Consider the following 18585-nt stretch of genomic DNA (forward strand, 5'->3'; position numbering starts at 1 on the left):
ACATAGGCACTATTACTTGCCTTTCAAGCAGGCTGCCCAACACAACACATGATTTTAACATTTATTTTTGAGTGAAATAGTTTATTAGAGGTCTGACCAGGGCTATGGAGTCAGTAAATGACATTGTACAGAGGCCCTTGGACAGTGGAGAGGTACCAGAAATCTTAAATTGGGCAAACATAGTACCTATCTGAAAAAAGAAGTGATAAAGAAGAACAGCTTAACAACAGGCTAACAAGTGGGATATGTGAGCTATGTGAAAGGATCATAAAGAATAGATTGGCTTGGCCCCTGGAAGTAAGTTTGCTAATGTCAGATTGACAGTTTTGATTCACAGGGATGAATGTGTGTTTCAAAGGGATTGAGTTATTATATAAGGGCGATGGAGAGAAGGAAGTGTTGATTGCATCTACAGTACCCTCTCGAGTTTCACGATCCACGAGTTTCACGGTTGGTCCTAAATTTTTACCATCCCGACTTTTGCGCATTATTACCCTGAGTTTTGCGCTGCTTTGACACGTATGGGTCACGTCTACTTATCATCGGCGTCACGCACGCTACCTTTAACCCTTTCAATACGATGACGCCTACGTAGGTGTCATGAAGCCCCAGTAGCATATACGATGACGCCTACGTAGGCGTCATATTTCTATTCTGTTTCTTCTTCTATTGAGTTGTCCCGTACTTTGTGTTGGTTACTAAGTAAAGACGCCGTATGCTGTCCTTGAAATCCTATTGCTCCTCCCACCATCCTTGTTCCCATCAATCACAAAAAATGAGCTACAGTATGCACCACCTTCTTCACGCCTTGTGTCTAAAATTAGGAAGTCTCATTGGCTCTCTCTCTCTCTCTCTCTCTCTCTCTCTCTCTCTCTGTCTCTCTCTCTCTCTGTCTCTCTCTCTCTCTCTCTCTGTCTCTCTATCTCTCTCTATCTCTCTCTCTCTCTCTCTCTCTCTCTCAGACACCGAGGCGCCGACCAACGTTGCCAGATTGTCGTGCTCGGCCTCCTGTCTGACAATTTCCGACCCAAAAATCTGCCTCCTCGACCCCAATAATTGCCTTCATATACAGTTATCATTAGAATGGTTAATTATTGGTGTGTTTTGGCAATAGTTATGGCTCAGAAACCGGTAAATACGAGGCTACGAGTATGATAATCTGGTAACGGTGGCGCCGACACCATCACGTCGCACCCCCCTCTCTCTCTCGCTCGCTCGCCTCTCTCTCCTCTCTCTCTCTCTCTCTCTCTCTCTCTCTCTCTCTCTCTCTATCTCTCTCTAAGCTGATAATTTCTACATTCTTCCTCCTCTACACAATCATCTGCTTTCTATTTCTTTCCCCTTGCCCTTTCTCCCTTTCTTTATTTCGCTTTTTTTTTTTTTAGCGCAATTTATATTATGCATAGCAGGTATATGTTGACTCGTCGTGTATGTTGCTTTGCAACACGGGATACATGTAATGAGGGCTTTCAGCAGCATAATATATGGAGGCGACAAGCAGATACATGCGGCTCAGGTTTCCAGCGCGGCCGAAACCGCCATATATCAGCCAGGCGGGCTTTTTGAACATCCGGCGCGAAGGGGTTAAAGGTAGTATCACACTGGACGTTTTCCTCCAAACATTGTGGCTATGGCAAGAGAGAGAGAGAGAGAGAGAGAGAGAGAGAGAGAGAGAGAGAGAGAGAGAGAGAGAACGGGTCGTCTTGAAGCTGCAGTTGAAGGCAGCTGCCTTACAATTGGCTGACAGTTCTGAAAACACGCTTGTGATTCGCTGGGAGTCCGATGACATCATCGCCGATACTCATCCCAAGAATTATAGACTACAAGAATAGCTCACTGAAAGGTCATCGATGATGTCATGACTGCGTGATGGTCATCTGGTTCACTCTCTCCATATAAAATTTATAGAAGACCATTACATATTAATCTTGTCACTCATTCATAGTCAGATTTTGCGCTTTTTTATTGCTAAGGATATGTAATTAAATTAGGCAGCTTTTGAGTTGGCAAATAGTATACAGTTAAAGAAATATTAGAGAAATATGTTATTGAAAAGGTACTAAGAAATATTGCTGTCTACCATATGCTTACGTTTCTTCAAATTTCATTAACATTCATTTTCTACAGGAGAACATCTCCTGCAATGATATCTGACTTACTACCCTGGCTTATTTTTCTGGACCAGGTTACTTAACACTGATACAGTAAAGCACTTGTTCAGTAGGTGTGATATTTTTATATCTGGATATCCCTTCTATAAAAGCATTAAGTACAATTAAATTATTTTATTCATTTCAGCTCCTGACTGCAAAAGATGGAGGAACAGACCTCAAGAACTTCAATGACAAGACTCCATACACTATAATGTTTGGGCCTGACAAGTGTGGCAATGATTTCAAGTTGCACTTCATCTTTAGGCATGTCAATCCTCTCAATGGGGAGATTGAGGAAAAGCACGCCAAAGCCAGTGTATGCAGGTTTTATGAACCATTCCTGTTTCTCTTATAATTGTATTTTTAATGGTTTCTGGAATATAATTCTTAAAATTAAATGACACTTCCTTAACTCAGATTCTATGGTGAACTATACCAAATATTTTGCATTGCAATGAGACTTAGTTTTGGCCCTTTTGCAGCGTCCCCGTGAGAAGGTTGAGGAGCCATTCAAGGATAAGAAACCGCATCTCTACACACTGGTTATTCGACCTGACAACACTTACGACATATCCATTGATCAGGAGGTGAGGGGTTAAGCTTAGCAGGAGTGTTCTTTGATACTTCATGGGGCCAGTGTTTGGTTATATTATATCTTGGACAAACTGTCAACATACAGCCCAGTTACAATATGGAACCCAGAGAAGATACTGTGAATGTGTTACTGTTTTGGCAATGGTGCCAGATTGAATGGGAGTTCAATTTCTAGGTGATCAACACAGGAAGTCTCTTGGAAGATTTCACCCCCCCAGTCAATCCACCCAAGGAAATTGATGATCCTGATGACTTCATGCCCAAAGACTGGGATGAGAGGGAGAAGATACCTGACCCTGATGCCACAAAGCCTGATGACTGGGATGAGGATGCTCCCATGCAGATCCAAGACCCTGACGCAGTAAAGCCAGCAGGCTGGCTGGACGATGAGCCAGAGATGGTGCCAGATCCAACAGCGAGAAACCTGAAGACTGGTGAGTTAGAATTTTTCATAACCATTACAATCAATAATACATTTTCTACTTGAGCAAAACAAATGCTATGAAGAGCATTACATCTTGATATTCTAGTACTTAGTTTCAATCTTTAATAAGATTTGGTGCCAAGTTACCTAATTACCTTCAAATAATTTGTCATTGCCATCAGTTGCTGAAATTTTCCTCTCAGGGGTCCTTAGGGGTTTTGGAGATGTGTGAAACTGAAGAGAAGGAGGTGTTCTATGCCAAACTCAACTCTGTATCAGGCCAGTGCCCCCTAATGACATATCCATTGTCTTGGACTTTTAGCTCTTGAAGGGCGGGCACTTTTGACCACAAGACACTCGCTCAGGACGGGTGGTTTGCATCACAAAAACTGTTCTTCAAGTACTTTTAATCCATGAAGTATTCATTTTTTAGATATAAAAATGGTACTGTGATGTGCAGCATATATTAAACTTGGTAATTATTCATCACTTCTGCTATTTCACTTATACTATCAAAAGTTTCACCATTAACTTTAACTTCATGGATCTCATCTCTCTTTTTCAGTTTTCCATTTATGAACTTATAAAACAGTTTTGGCTGGTCTTTGCACTTATCTACAATATTTTTCTCAAAATTCCTTTTTTCTTCTCTTCTTATTTTGACATAAGCATTCCTCTTCCTTTTGTACTCATTCCATAGATCTATACTCTTATTTTTTCTCCATTTATTCCATGCCTTCTTATCCTGCTTGGCTTTTTCACACTTTCTATTATACCACTCTTCTCTTGATTTCTGGCCAGTTTTCATCCTTGGTACCCACGTTTCCACTTCTTCGTTGTAAATCCGTAGAAAGATAGCCCATTTTACTTCCACATTGTCCCCCTCAAAAAAAGTATCCCATTGTGCTGCCTCAAAATGCTTCCTAAGTTGTTCAAAATTTGCCTTATTAAAGTTGAACCATTCTTTCCTGTAGTCCTCATTCCTGATTTTTCTACCTTCTTCTTGTAATATGCATTTGATAAGGACATGATTGCTCTTCCCTTTAGGGGTCTTATAGTTCATCTCCTCTATGATATCTGGCTCCCTGGTGATTATCAAGTCCAATCTAGATGGCTTGTCATTTCCTCTGAATCTCATATTTTCCTCCACCCACTGTGTGAGGACGTTATCTATAACCAATTCCAAAATCCCATGAAGCTTCACTTCCTTCCGTTGACCAGTTTCCTAATGACACTTCCTTACAATTAAAATCTCCCATTATCAGAATTTTTTCTTTCACCTCCAGCAATCTTCTTAGGCAGTCTATTGTATCTTCCAGCTTCTTCTTGTACAATTCTTCTGTCCATGAGCTGTTTTTTTTGGGGGGGGACATACACCACTACAATATTTCTGCATCCTCCCCTTTGCATTCTTACTCCCACATTTAAGACCTCTGCTTCCCTTTCTCCTTAGGTGACACCCTCCACAGACAATTCTTTTTTCATCAATAGCATCACTCCTCCTCCTTGTTTATTTTTTCTGTTTCTCATCCATACATTATATTTACCATCCCCTAAGTTAAATGCATCTATACTACCAGTCAATTTGGTTTCTGTAATCCCCATAACATCTGTTTTTTCCTTACTCAGGTAATCTCATATTTCTAACATTGATGATATTAACCTGTTCACATTAGTGTATGCCACCTTCAAGCTGTCTCCTCTTCCCTTCTGTACCATTTCCTTAGGTCCATGTCTATCACTGTCCAGAAAAAACTTATTTTTTTCCTCTTCTGACCTTGCTTCATTCTTTTCATTAGCTTGATTCTTCAAGTCTCTTATCGCGTTCCTTTCCTCCATACTTCTGTCCTTCCTTACCCAGACATTTTTGTAGGCCTCTGTTCTTGCTAACTTCCATGCCTTTCCCACCACTTCTTCCGCAGCAGCTTGAGACCTAAATCTAAATTTTATTGGTCTTTGGGATAGAATGGGCAAAGGCGGAGGAGGAGTGGTGATAATGATAAAGAAAGAGTTATTAGTAAAAGCAATAGAATATGGAGAGGGAAAAGCAGAGATAGTGAGTGTAAGCTTGGAAAACAAGAACAGAGAAAGGATGACGATTGCAGTAACATATGTACCACCAAAAGCTACATCATGGAGTAAAGAAGATTATGAAAACATGATTGATGACACCATACAGAGTTTGAGGAGATTACTTAAGGCAAACAAAGGAGTAATACTAGTTGGCGATTTCAATTGTAAAGAGGTTGACTGGGAGAGGTTTGAGAGCAATGGTAGTGATGTGGCATGGGGGAATAGATTCTTGAATTTAATGATGGAAAATTTGATGATACAAAGGGTGAAGGAAAGAACTAGATATAGAAGAGACGATGAACCGGCAAGACTGGAATTGGTGTTGACAAGAGAAATTCACGTGAAGGATGAATTGAGGTATGATTGCCCCCTGGGAAAAAGTGATCACGTGCTCATAGAGATGGAGATGGAGGAGGAAGGAAGGGAACAAGACGAGACTTATAGAAGCAATAGATCAAACTATAGGAAAGCAGGGGTGGAAAACCTCAAGAAGTTTTTTGGTGAAATGGATTGGAATGAGTTAATGAGTACAAGCGAAGTTCAAGGAAAATATGATATTTTCATGAGGGCGTACAACACAGGTGTTATGAAGTTCGTACCAAAATACAGACCGAGGGAGAGGGCTAAAAAGGACTGGTTTAATGCAAGATGTGCAAAGGCAAAAGTAAAGAGAGACAAAGCGTGGTCAAGATTAAAAAGAAACAAAAATCAAAGAAACAGAGAAGACTTTAAGGCAACGAGAAATGAGTACGTGAAAGTGAGAAAGGAAGAAGAGAAACGATACGAAAAGGATATAGTGGAAAAGTGTAAAGAACAACCTAAACTATTTTATAGATTTATAAATGGAAAAATTAAATCAAGAGAAACAATGGAAAGACTGACTGAAGAGAATGTAGAGATTGAGGATCCCAAAGCCATGGCGGAATTATTTAACAAAAAATTCCAGCAAGTGTTTACCAAAGAATCAGTATTTAATGAACCACAAGAAAACAACTTAGATGTATATATGGAAGAGGTCAGAATAGATAAAGAGGAGATAAAAAAACTATTGGGGAAATTGGAAGAAGGGAAGGCCGTGGGCCCGGATGGAGTTTCAGGTTTTATACTTAAAGAATGCAGAAATGAGCTAGTTGGCCTGATATATGACATCATTAGGTGCTCAATTAAAACGGGCACAGTGCCTAGGGAATGGAAGAGGGCAGAAGTGGTACCTATATACAAAAGTGGAAAAAAGGAAGAACCCCTAAATTACAGACCAGTGTCTCTGACCAGTGTAGTATGCAAAATATGTGAGAAATTAATAAAAGAACAATGGATGAGAATTCTAGAACATAATTTAATCACAAACAATCAATATGGGTTTAGGAAAGGCCGCTCATGTGTGACAAACTTGCTGAGCTTTTACTCAAGAGTGACGGACAAATTACAGGAAAGAGACGGATGGGTGGATTGCATTTACTTAGACTTAATGAAAGCATTTGACAAAGTTCCACATTCAAGACTGCTATGGAAACTAGAAAATAAAGGAGGAGTGAGAGGGAAAATGAAGTGCTGGATGGAAAGCTACTTAAGAGGAAGAGAGATGAGAACCGTGGTTAAGGACACTAGATCGGAATGGAGAGCGGTGGAAAGTGGAGTGCCCCAGGGGTCGGTTTTGGCACAAGTACTCTTCCTAGTCTATATTAATGATATGCCAGAGGGAATAAACAGCTACATGAGCCTGTTCATGGATGATGCTAAACTGCTAAGACAGATAAGAAACAGTGAAGACTGCAAGGAGCTGCAAGAGGACCTAGACAAGATTTGGAAATGGAGTCAGAAATGGGAGATGAAATTCAACACGAGGAAATGTCATGTTATGGAAATGGGAAAAAGTGTAGAAAGACCAAAATGGACATATAAAATGGGAGATGGGGAAATATTAAAGAAAGTAAATGAAGAGAGAGACTTGGGAGTAATAATGCAAGATTATATGCAACCAGGAAGTCATATAAATCGGATCTTCGGTGATACATATAACATGGTGAGAAATATAGGCATAGCATTCCACTACATGGACAAAGAAATGATGAAAAAATTAATAACTACTATGATCAGACCTAAAGTAGAATACGCGGAAACAGTGTGGTCTCCACATATGAAGAAACACATAGTAAAACTAGAAAGAATACAGAGGATGGCAACAAAAATGGTTCCAGAACTGGAGGGACTGACATATGAAGAGAGACTGAAGGAAATGGACTTGCCAACACTGGAACAAAGAGGAGAAAGAGGAGACCTAATACAAATATATAGGCTATTGAGTAAAATGGAAGAAGTAGATAACGAGAAATTGCTACTAAGAGAGGAACCTTCCAGCAGGAATACTAGAGGACATAGTAAAAAGTTGAGGAAGGGAAGATGCTCAAGAGACATAAAGAAATATAGCTTCCCACAAAGAAATATAGAGGTTTGGAACAGATTAAGTGAAGAAATAGTATCGGCGAAGTGTGCAAAGTTTCAAGGAAAAGTTGGATAATTATAGATACAGAGACGGGACCACACGAGCGTAAGCCCAGGCCCTGTAAAACTACAACTAGGTAAATACACACACTAGACCCACCTCCAGGAGGACGACCTTTCAACCTTTTACTCCGTCAAATCTGTGCGGTTTATTGCCGGTGACTCAGTGGGATATTTTCACTGATCTTACTTCTGTCCTTCCCTTCCCTCTCCTCCACTTTCCTTCATAAATCTATTTCTTTATCACAACTAATACACTCAACCCTCGATTTGCCGGACCTCCATTTGCCGGATTTCGGATTTGCCGGACAAGAGTCCGTGGGGTAAAAAAAAAAAAATCGGGATGTCGATTTTCAAACTACTACCAGACAAAGTTCGCAAATCGGGCACTAGATGGCAGCGCGGGCGGTACCGTCCTAGTACTGGACTGTACAAGTCTGCTGGCGTCACACACGAAGTGTTGTGCTTGCTTGTTGTGGATACACCTTCTTTGATGCCAAAAAACCCACCAAAGAAAGCCAGCTAAACCTGTGCACCTTTGTGAAAAACTGGAACTTTACGTAAAATAGATGGAGAATGAGTTGCCCCAAGTCTGCGAGCTGTATGGGGTGAAAAAACAGACAGTTTCGGACATAAAAAAGCTAGAGAAAGAAAATTATGCAGTTAAATTTGCTGTGTGGGTGATGCAACTAGAAAGCATATGAAAGACCGAAATGTGTTGAACTTGATTTGGCAGTGTACAAGTGGTATACCCAGGAGGCGTGCATGTGGGGTGGAAGTGAGGGAGTGGAGTTGGCTAGTGCTAGTGCTAGTGTATAGGACAGCTATAGAGGTGTAGTCCGGGGGTGGGTTGTGTTTCCCGGACATATATAGGGTAAAGTCCGGCAAGGAGGTAGACCCCCGGACATTTTCCATTGCCGGACATTTGCCATTCCCGGACAAGCCTTCCCCCCTTTTAGTCCGGCAAATCGAGGGTTGAGTGTATAAGGAAATACAATTCAGCAGACACACGTCATCTATGCATAATGCAAAATTTTCTGTATGTATATTTATGCATACATCTTCATAATTATCAAATAATTTGTTTCTTTATGTGGACCATTTAATTTTGGATATTTTTATATATATAATGTATGATGATTATGTTGAGTTTGTCTTAAAGTTTGTTATATTCGGTTGTGACAGTCCAAATTTGGTGCGCGCGGCCTGCCCGGATACAGACGGGGCGGGGCACTGTTTTCGCCCGGCCTCAGTGAAAAGTTTAAATGTTTCATACACAGTTTGGTAAAAGTCTGGGGCAGGTACTGGACATTGGTGATTGCAAGATGGAATGTGGTAAACATCTGGGAATGGTGTGTTTTGAGCTTTTTGAGGTTTCCTACTGGTAATCCAGGTCTGTAACTCCCTTCATTCTGGATTAAAGGACTTTTACTGTAATTGGAAATGCTCTGACATAGCAAACATTTCGCCTCATATAACGAACAAAGTTTGTTACATGCACAAAGTTTGGAACCTTTGGATATACTGGATTATTCGTTATAACGTCACCTTCCCCCCCCAATTGGTTTGTTAAAGCAAGGGTTTACTGTACTTACATTTTAACACAACTTATTTTCTCTTCTGAAAACATGTATGTATCAAAGTATTGTAGTATCATAGTATGTATCATAATTTCATTTGGAGCATAACACACAACGCTGATTTTTTTTCTGCTTTTTATAAATATTTCCTGTTAGAAATTGTCTATTTGTTATTTCAGTATAATAATGCTGAATGTCAGTGGGCATTGCAAGTATTTTTTGTAATGTCCATGAGCCTCCATGGTGCAGTGTTTAGCATAACTAGCCATGAATATTCGGGCCCGGGTTTGAATCCTGTATGTGAATTCGGTAAATTTTTCCATCAGGGATGATGAAATGGATGGTGAATGGGAGGCAGCCTTGATCAACAACCCCAAGTGTGCTGATGCTCCAGGGTGTGGGGAGTGGAAGCCATCCATGATAGACAATCCCAACTATAAGGGGAAGTGGCGGCCACCCATGATTGACAACCCCAACTACCGGGGCAAGTGGAAACCTCGCACCATCCCCAACCCTGAATATTTTGAGGACCTGGAGCCCTTCAAAATGAGACCCATTGTAAGAAATTTAAATTACTTTTGCTTTATTAGTGAAATATGGATTTTGGTAGTAGGTGTGTAGGTAGGTAGGTAGGTAGGTGCAATTTTTACCAAGTGAAATAATAGTTTGTGGGTGACACAGACCATAGTGAGCCTGCATTCCTCATGTACATTTATCATTTACCAAACATCTACAGGGAGCTGTTGGCATCGAGCTGTGGTCCATGTCTGACAACATCCTTTTTGATAACCTTATTGTGACTGACAATACGGCTGAGGCTGACCAGCTGGCTGCAGACACTTATGACTTGAAGATAATGAAGTTGGAAAAGGGCCAGGTAAGGGGAAATGAACTTGAAATTCTCATTTAGTTTATTATTGATGCAAATGCATTGTTAATTTTGGTGTTATAAAAGACACTCAAATTTTTTACAGGAAATGGTAGTAATGAAGTAATACAAGTTGTTTACAGTGATGGTGGTGGCGGAAGGTGCCGATGATCCAAGACTCGGTTGTGAATGATTAATGAGGTTAGAAATGGTACGTTGTAGCTGTTTACCAAAATTAATAGCGTATAGGGTAGCCTCGGCTCTTCTTAACCATCTGAAAACACTTGGGAAGGGAATCAGTAAGGTTTTGTAGATATTCATGGTTAATGTTGCCCCAAATCACTTAAATGGCTTTTTGAAGGTGCATAAGGGAAGAAGTGTTCCGGTCCTGTAGCTGATGTTTGATGAACGCCCAGAGGGTCTCTATTGGATTTAAGATCCGGGGAATTTCCAGGCAAAGGTGTTAGCAGCTTCACCTTGCAAAATTCAAACCAGTTTATCACTAATTTTGCAGTGTGGCATGGTGACCCATCCTGCATGAAAACTTCACCTTGACACCGATCGATGCAGGGTTCAAATTCATCCAGGATAACCTCAAAGTAGCTGTTCTAGTTCATTCTAATGTTCTTTGGTAAGAACACTAGTTTGCCAGCACCATGGTATGAAAAGCAACCCCAGACCATGAGTGAATCAACGTGTTTCACCATGTGCTTTGTATAGTGGGGGTCACAGGGGTCACTGCTGCGGGTCGGTAAACCCTTCCTCTTTGGTTGTCAGTTACCGCAAAGCTTGCCACATCAGACCACAGCACCTTGTGCCACTCATCAAGGCCCCAATCTGTACTGAGTGGCAAAAGCTAGTCTTTTAACATGATGGGCACCTGTTACCCATGGTTTAGGCACAGGCCTGCATCTCCTGTAATCCAGATCCCTCTTCAAATAATCTCTCGCTGTTCACTCAGCCACTCCTGGCAACAAACACGGGTTCTTTTGCTTGATTTCCGATCTTCTAATGCCAGGTTGGGCCTTTACCCTCCTGCGAATGACATTCAAAGTCCTTTGAATAACTTTTCCCTTAGGTCCTGCTGGTTTATGTGGGGATGGTACAACACATGTCCCAGTGGCAAGATATTTTTTGGTCCAACGCTGCACTGTTCTTAGTGAGATACCCATGTTTGCAGCTATTTCTTTATCAGACTTTTTATCCCTAACCAGTTCATATATGGCTTCAATCTGAGGTTCTTTGAGAAGCTTTCTCAGCCCCATAGTGTGTGTGAAAAGGTCAGAAAGGTGAGGAATTAGACAGTCAAACACAATCCTAAATGGAGTAATCAGTGACAGACATCCACGCCTTGTGAAAGGCAGACAGCCACTGGTGCTGGCTAGCCGCATGGAGCTGAGAGAGGGCTCTCACATGAGTTGCCAGATGTAACTTATTTCACGATCCTCGGAGATCAGAGTGAGACAGGGGGTCAAGTGAGTTTGGCTGTGGCGGATGGCGCATGACGATCTGTGCCTTCCACCACCGCCAGCACTGTATCTTTTTTATATTTTCATTTTATAGTATTACTTTTCTTCTGGGGGCCAGGTGGCTCAGTAGGTTTGGTGCTTTCCTCGCAACCAACAAGTTGAGTTCAGTCCCAGTTCACAGTACCTCTCGGGGAGAGGTAGTGCTCTCTAGTAATCTCAGCCAAGCTCTATGGTCTTAGCCACTGGGCTCTGGGGATTATTTAGTCACCTTGTATTTATTCTTCGAGATATGTTGGCAAGATTTATTTTTTTCCATTACCTATTTTCATCTTGAGTGGAAATGAGCTACATAAGAGGAACATGTGATATTTCAAGATGTGATGGAAAAGGCATGAGGATGTCTGTTGAGAGTTTTGGTACGATCATGATAGCAAGGGAAGTGAGTTGTGAAGTGGTTGAATGAGGTGAAGATTACACAAGTGACAGGTTCTTCACTCATCAAATTTATCCAGCTGTAGTCAGTCGCCTGTCCTCTGTATTAATCATAAAGGGGAGGAAAGATATTCCTGAGTCAGAGAACTTCAGGGGAAACTAAAGGAAAAATGACTTGGCAATTATTACACTTGAGAATAATAATATTGTGTAGTGTGCATGTGTGTACACATAATGTATATGTATGTTTTTCAAGTCACCCTTGGATAGGATGGAGAACTCAAAACCATATGTCACCTGTGCCAAGGTTACAGTAAAGCTTTGGGGCAGCAGTATGAGAAATTTGGTTTTGGGATGAATGTTTTTAGTTTTATTGATTTTGTTTTCGTTGGTGTACGTGAATTACCTCAGAAATACATTTTTAGTAATAGGCAGTCCATTTGTAGGCATCTACTTTCAACATAGCATTAACCTTTATTGTCATTATTTTTCTCTGCAAGAGGAATATATGTTGGATCCCACTCTTGCTCTTTATTTGAATTTACTATATGAGGGACTTTGTCTTCGCCTGTGGCGCCGGTAGGCTTGTGTGGAGGGGCCTGATGGTATGGGCCAGCCCGTTGTGGCACAGACAAGTGTTTCTAGTGGCGCCATCTTGCATTGGCTCATGCTGCCCCCCGGAGCTCATCTTTAATCCTAGAATCTAGAGTCAGGGTTGATAGGTGGTCTTCTGGACAGCATGTGGGTAGTCTTAAGCCACTCAGCGGCAGCTGAAAAATCCTGGCTTGGTGGCACTGGGCGGGGCGTGAACCCGTGTTGTCCTGAACGTGGCGCCGTCACGCAATCCACTCAGCCACCGCCTCCCCAGTTTGTCATAATAGTCATTGTGTAAGGGCATTAGGGTTACCTCTAGAATCTGACTGGAATATGGGAAAGCTTGATTGGGAGTGAACTTGCTGGGAAAAATAATTCCGTGATTTAACCCGAGAATGGCGACAGACCTCAACATTATTGAGCCTTGCCCGAGAAGCGACAAACCTCAATTGAGTGCGATTTTTGAACGCGTACAGAAACCACGCCAGTAGGTCTAGATGGCTGAAAATTGGACTGGATCATGTAATATATGTCAACACTCAGTAGGCCTACCCACTATCTCCACGTCAATCGTCTTGCCTCGTCTCGTAGCATGTCTTATTTATAAATTATTGATAAATAAAAAAAATTAAAATATAGATGAGGTGTATATTAGTAGTTACAAATATGTGTACGTGTTACGTGTCATTTAGACTCACGTCCCTCGTCTTGCCTCGTCGCGCTTAGTCCCCCCTCGCACGTCCCAGGGGTTGCCAGCGCTCGGCTAAATCCCATTTATTGACCACTACCACAGCCATACAAATAGGTTTAAGACGTTTTGGTTATCACTCTCCTATGCGCTCCAATATTCCAAAGGCGCTGAGGTACTGTTTTTTACAATTCTGAGAGACTCGATTTTTTTGGTCAACCATTCGCCTGACAGTTGCTCTCTCCAACCCTGGGATCACTTTTCTTGGGTTAAGAGGTGAAATAACTGAGTGGCTGCTATTAGGATTGGTTTTCCATCTCTATAATGATCCATTATTTTACTAGCTGTTACTCTGGGAGCTTCTGTGAGTGATGATACTGCAGAAAATACAGTAAACATGCAGATGCTCATGATGACAACCTTAATTCTAAGTTGCCTGTCTAGTCTGAGTTTGTTTGATTATTGATTGTATATTCATGGCAGCACATAATTGCAGTAACCAGCCACTGAAGGTGAATTGTTCATGTGTTATGAAAATCTTACTAATTAGTCATCAAGATCTGATGTCCCTGCTCTGAAATGTCCAGATGTATATTGTACTCTTCATCTTCTTGAAACATTAAAAGCGGTTTTATTGAGTAGTTGTAAGATATTGTTCTGTATGGTTACTTATGGTTCTTAATCTGATTAATGATTAATTTATGTGGGCAGTGGGGATACACCTTCCGGACTTGGGGTAAATGGATGAACACCACTCCTTGGTTTTGGCCATCCTATGGAATGGCATGTATTTCCCCAGCCTTTTTCTTCCTGATTTACCTTCTCTGGTGGGTGCGTCAGCCTGACACTGATGAAGAGGTCAGCAAGAATTGTAGCTAGAAGTTTCCTGAAACTCCTTGCACAAACTTATTTACACCTCTGCACAACCATCAGCTGTTTGTTGCATTCTTAAAACTATAGGGTATTAGCTTTACAAGTATTTAAAGAGGCTTTCAGTATAAAATTTTACTTAATTTATTGAATATTTTCAGCATAGCAGTCCAAACTTATAGTTGCTTGGTCAGCTTTTCCTGATGAGGTTTGAATCTTTTCGGGGCTCTTGTAGCAGTTCAGATGCTTAATATCTTTTGATCACAGAACCATTTGAGGCCCCTTGTGCCAGAGGGGCATAACCCAAAAATCGGCGGTTTTGAGTTATTGCCAGCTCTGGCCACCAGAAGCATTCACAAACCACGTGGTGGTAGATTTCAGGCAAAAATCAGCTCTGTGTTCGTGGTACGAAGGCTTGAAACCACTTGTTTTCATCTGATCAAAACATCATGTTAAGTTTGTGGTGTGGAAGAGGGGCGAACTCGAGAGCCAATGGGAGAGCTGACTCGGAATACACACCCCGCTACAGCCAATAAGCACGCTCGCCTTCCCGCCAGCTGACTCAGTCATCCTTTTAACTCCTATGCGCTGGTGTCACTTCGGGTTCTTAGAGGGGAAACTCAAAGGAAAACAAGTCTACACAACTCCGCATTACATGGAGCTAATGACCTCGTGCCATGATAACAACCCCTTCAAGGTTGTGGCGATGAGTAGGCAGGACTTCTTTGATGTATTGCAGAACCATGTCACCAAAGCGGGCTTTACTGGAGCAGGTTTCAAGAATGGCAGGGTCTTCATTGTCAACAAGGAGTACATGACAGGGATAATGGTCAAGCCTGGTTATAGTGATATGCATGCACCCGCCCCCAACAAGTTCCAGAAAGGCCGAGAACAGACCTATGACCCTCACTTTAACCTCTCGACAGTTCACCTCCCATAAAAGTACCCTCATGGTGTTAAACTGAAGGCAGATAAGGTCAGACCTTAAGTACCACTCCAAGTTCGTTGAGCCTTCATATCAATCCTTCACGGATCTGTTTAGAGCTCAGGAGCAGATACCTACTCAGGTGGGGAGCAATGATCAGGGGGATGACCCTGATCCCAATGAGCCCGACACTTACTACCCCCCCACACACACACACACACACACACACACACACACACACACACACACACACCCCACCCCACCCCACCCCACCTTCAAGTCCATCAAGTTCATTGTCTTCTCTGGCAATGGTGAATACTCAAACTATATCACTATGAATTATTTAATCAAAATTATGTATTTCTACTGGTATTTTCAGGTCTCAAAACATAAATTATGCATATTTCCCAATTTCATAAATTTCTTAAAAATTCAAAATATATACCTAACAGGCTGAAATTTACACACAGTGCATATATTATTGTATATTTTGATCTTGTATATCTAACTTAGAGATATTGCAATATTTTAGGGTTGGCTACAGAATAGGGTAAGAAAAATACAAATTTTACTTAAATTTTATTCAAATAAAATTTACTCAAATTATGCATAAAATGGCAGATCTGGACTTGATGATTATTTTGATACAAGATAATAATGCATTTTTTACTATTACAAATAAAATTTTCATTACGTAACTTCAACGTGCAATTACTCAAAACGCGATTTTATGGGTTACGCCCCTCTGGCACACGGGGCCTCATTTCCATCAAGCATAAAGTAGATCTTAACCCTCTCGCGCACAATAACGCATTTCGCGTCATCAAAGGGTAAAAGGTCCTGGCGCACGATGACGCGAAACGCGTCATAAAAGCTAAAAAAAAAATATTAAAAATTAAGTTTTCGGTGAAAGTGCGTCAAATTTAGGAGCGTCATTTGTTGGGATAAGTTTCTTAATGGTAACATATGGCAGCCTTTCTAAGGAGCGTAGATGAGGAGCTTTGAGTGATTTTTATTTGTTAGCCTACTCTAACAGGAAACTAATAGGCCTATGAGGATTTTGAAGATGCCATAAGAATCCTCACTAAATTCTGCTTCGAAACAGATATTCAGCTAAAAAAGTTGGCCCAAAAAATTTTGAGCTAGCAAGTGGGGAAGAGTTGGTACTTTGGATTTATTGTCTTCAGTACTCTGTACGGAGACTTGAAACAACTTTGTATTGTTTACATATATATTTTCTTCTATTTTTATTTGTGCATGTTCTAATTCAAGTCTTTATGAAGCCATTGATACCAAATTTATTGGGGTACGATATATCTGTGAGGGTAAAATATGTCCGGGAATGTAGAGTATTGCGGCAGCAAAAAAAGGCCGGTCGGGCCTGATGGTGAGTGGAACAGAAACTTATTGGAAACTTATGGTGCGCGAGAGGGTTAATATTTCTCATCCAAAATAGGTTTTTAAGATAAGAAAAATAGTTTTCTAACACAATTTATTAATCAAATCTTTCAAAAAATGAAAAGTGTACATTGAATAGTAGACATTGATAAAGGTAAGTACATGTAAATTGGATACTAGGTCATCACTGTTTAAAATTCAGGGCACGAACTTCCGTTTCTTTGAACTAGAATGCTCAGCGGTAGGGATGTCTCTCTTCAGAGCCCAGCAGTAATCAGCCATCATGACTGCATCCCAGCATCCTTGATACATGGTCTCCATCTCTTTCTTGTCCTGATGGAATCTCTCCCCCTGCTCGTTGCTCATTGATCCCAGATTCTCAGGAAACCGATCCATATGTGAGAATAAGTAATGCATTTTGATGCTCATGTTGCATCTGAGGTTTCTGAAAGCAGTCAGCATATTGGTGACAAGTTCTGCGTAGTTCCTGGCCTTCTTGTTGCCAATAAAGTTCTTCACGACAAGAACAAAAGCCTTCCACGCTTCCAGTTCCACTTTGTTCACTGAGTTTTCAAACTCTGGATCTCTGATGAGCTGGCGGAGTTGAGGACCGTCAAAGATGCCGGCTTTCAACTTCTCCATGGTCAATCCTGGAAAAGTGTGGCACAAGTAAGTGAAGCAGCCACCATCCTTGTCCAGAGCTTTGGTGAACTGTTTGACCAAGCCAAGCTTGATGTACAGCGGTGGGAAGAGTATCCTGTCTCTGTCCACCAGAGGGTTGTTTATGATGTTCCTTGCTCTGCAAGGCACCAATTCCTCCCGTATAGGCCAGTCCTTCTTTGTGTAATGCTTTTTCCCTACTATCCCACATGCACAGAAAGCACTGGTACTTGGTGAACCTGGACTGTTGTCCCAACAAAATACGAAAGATATCAGTCAGTCAAAAATTGGCGCATGTAAACTCTTCAGAATTTGTTTATTTAAAGAAATAAGAAAGAATTTTGCCTCATATAAATAGAAAATAGAAAAGCCGAGTAAAAAAAAAAATCATGTGGCGATAGATAATAAAAAAATACTTAATTGAGCAAAACCAATGTGATTTTTGGATTCAGCACATCAAAATTGTCTTAAATCAGAAGAAAAAAAATTAGACGATAAATTTGTTGTTGGCCAGTGTTATCAATTAATGGACTTTAACTGCTTATTGAGACTTGTGTAGTATCACACCACCATTTCATGTAGTCTTTTACTAGAAAATTACTTACATAATGAAAAACATCTTCCAAGGAGTATGTATCACCTGCCATATTGGCCAGCTTTTATTGGATGTTATCAGAAAAAGGTCAAACCACCTAATGTGGGAAACGGGAAGTTAGGCATATATAGCCTAGCCTCTACCACCTCCCAGGCTAGTCTCCTCCAGTTATTCAAAGCATTCACCTCTAAACTACTATGAGTTCTTTTGGGAGGACTCTTACCTTCCCTCGAAGCACTGACTGGTTTTCCTATATGGTTGCCCAGAATCATTGAGTCAAAAATGACTATAATTTATTTTTCATCATTATTGCCTGGCTCTGCAAAACAAGGAGAGGGATTATTTTTGTTGTTTGTATTTGGCAGTTTGTCTGCCTGTTACCAAAACATCTCGGATGGATTTACATTTAGGTACCAAATACACATGAGAAATTCCTTGGGAAAATCTCAAAATAGGAAAGCGGTGATAAGAAACGACTAAAATATGTTGGGAACAGGCAGTCAGACACAGAGAAAGACAAAAACAGTATTGTGGTCCTTGTTACAGGCAACATGAACTGTTGCTTTGTTATGACACCATTAAACTGTCCAGCATTCCCCCTAGACAACCCTGTGGAGGAAGATCCTGAAGCTCACCAATATTAAGGTAGCATGGGTCATCTACTTGCTGTACATTCTTGTGCCAAATGCAATTCTCTTTTACAGTCTTGGAAAATGGGCAAACAAGGTATATACTAGAAAATTAAATTTGCATTATTTAG

General features: G+C 40.9%; 1 protein-coding gene across 1 annotated transcript in view; it reads left to right on the top strand.

The window, feature by feature from the left end:
* LOC126982881 (calnexin-like) overlaps window positions 1-18585 on the top strand; it is a 43815-nt gene that overhangs the window by 16919 nt on the left and 8311 nt on the right. Inside the window, 6 exon segments of the mRNA XM_050835159.1 lie at window positions 2299-2469; window positions 2636-2740; window positions 2923-3157; window positions 3160-3181; window positions 9653-9884; window positions 10063-10203. Of these exon segments, the coding sequence (XP_050691116.1) occupies window positions 2299-2469; window positions 2636-2740; window positions 2923-3157; window positions 3160-3181; window positions 9653-9884; window positions 10063-10203 (906 nt within the window).

The sequence above is a fragment of the Eriocheir sinensis genome, chromosome 52 (assembly GCF_024679095.1).
Source record: "Eriocheir sinensis breed Jianghai 21 chromosome 52, ASM2467909v1, whole genome shotgun sequence".
Classification (NCBI taxonomy): Eukaryota; Metazoa; Arthropoda; class Malacostraca; order Decapoda; family Varunidae; genus Eriocheir; species Eriocheir sinensis.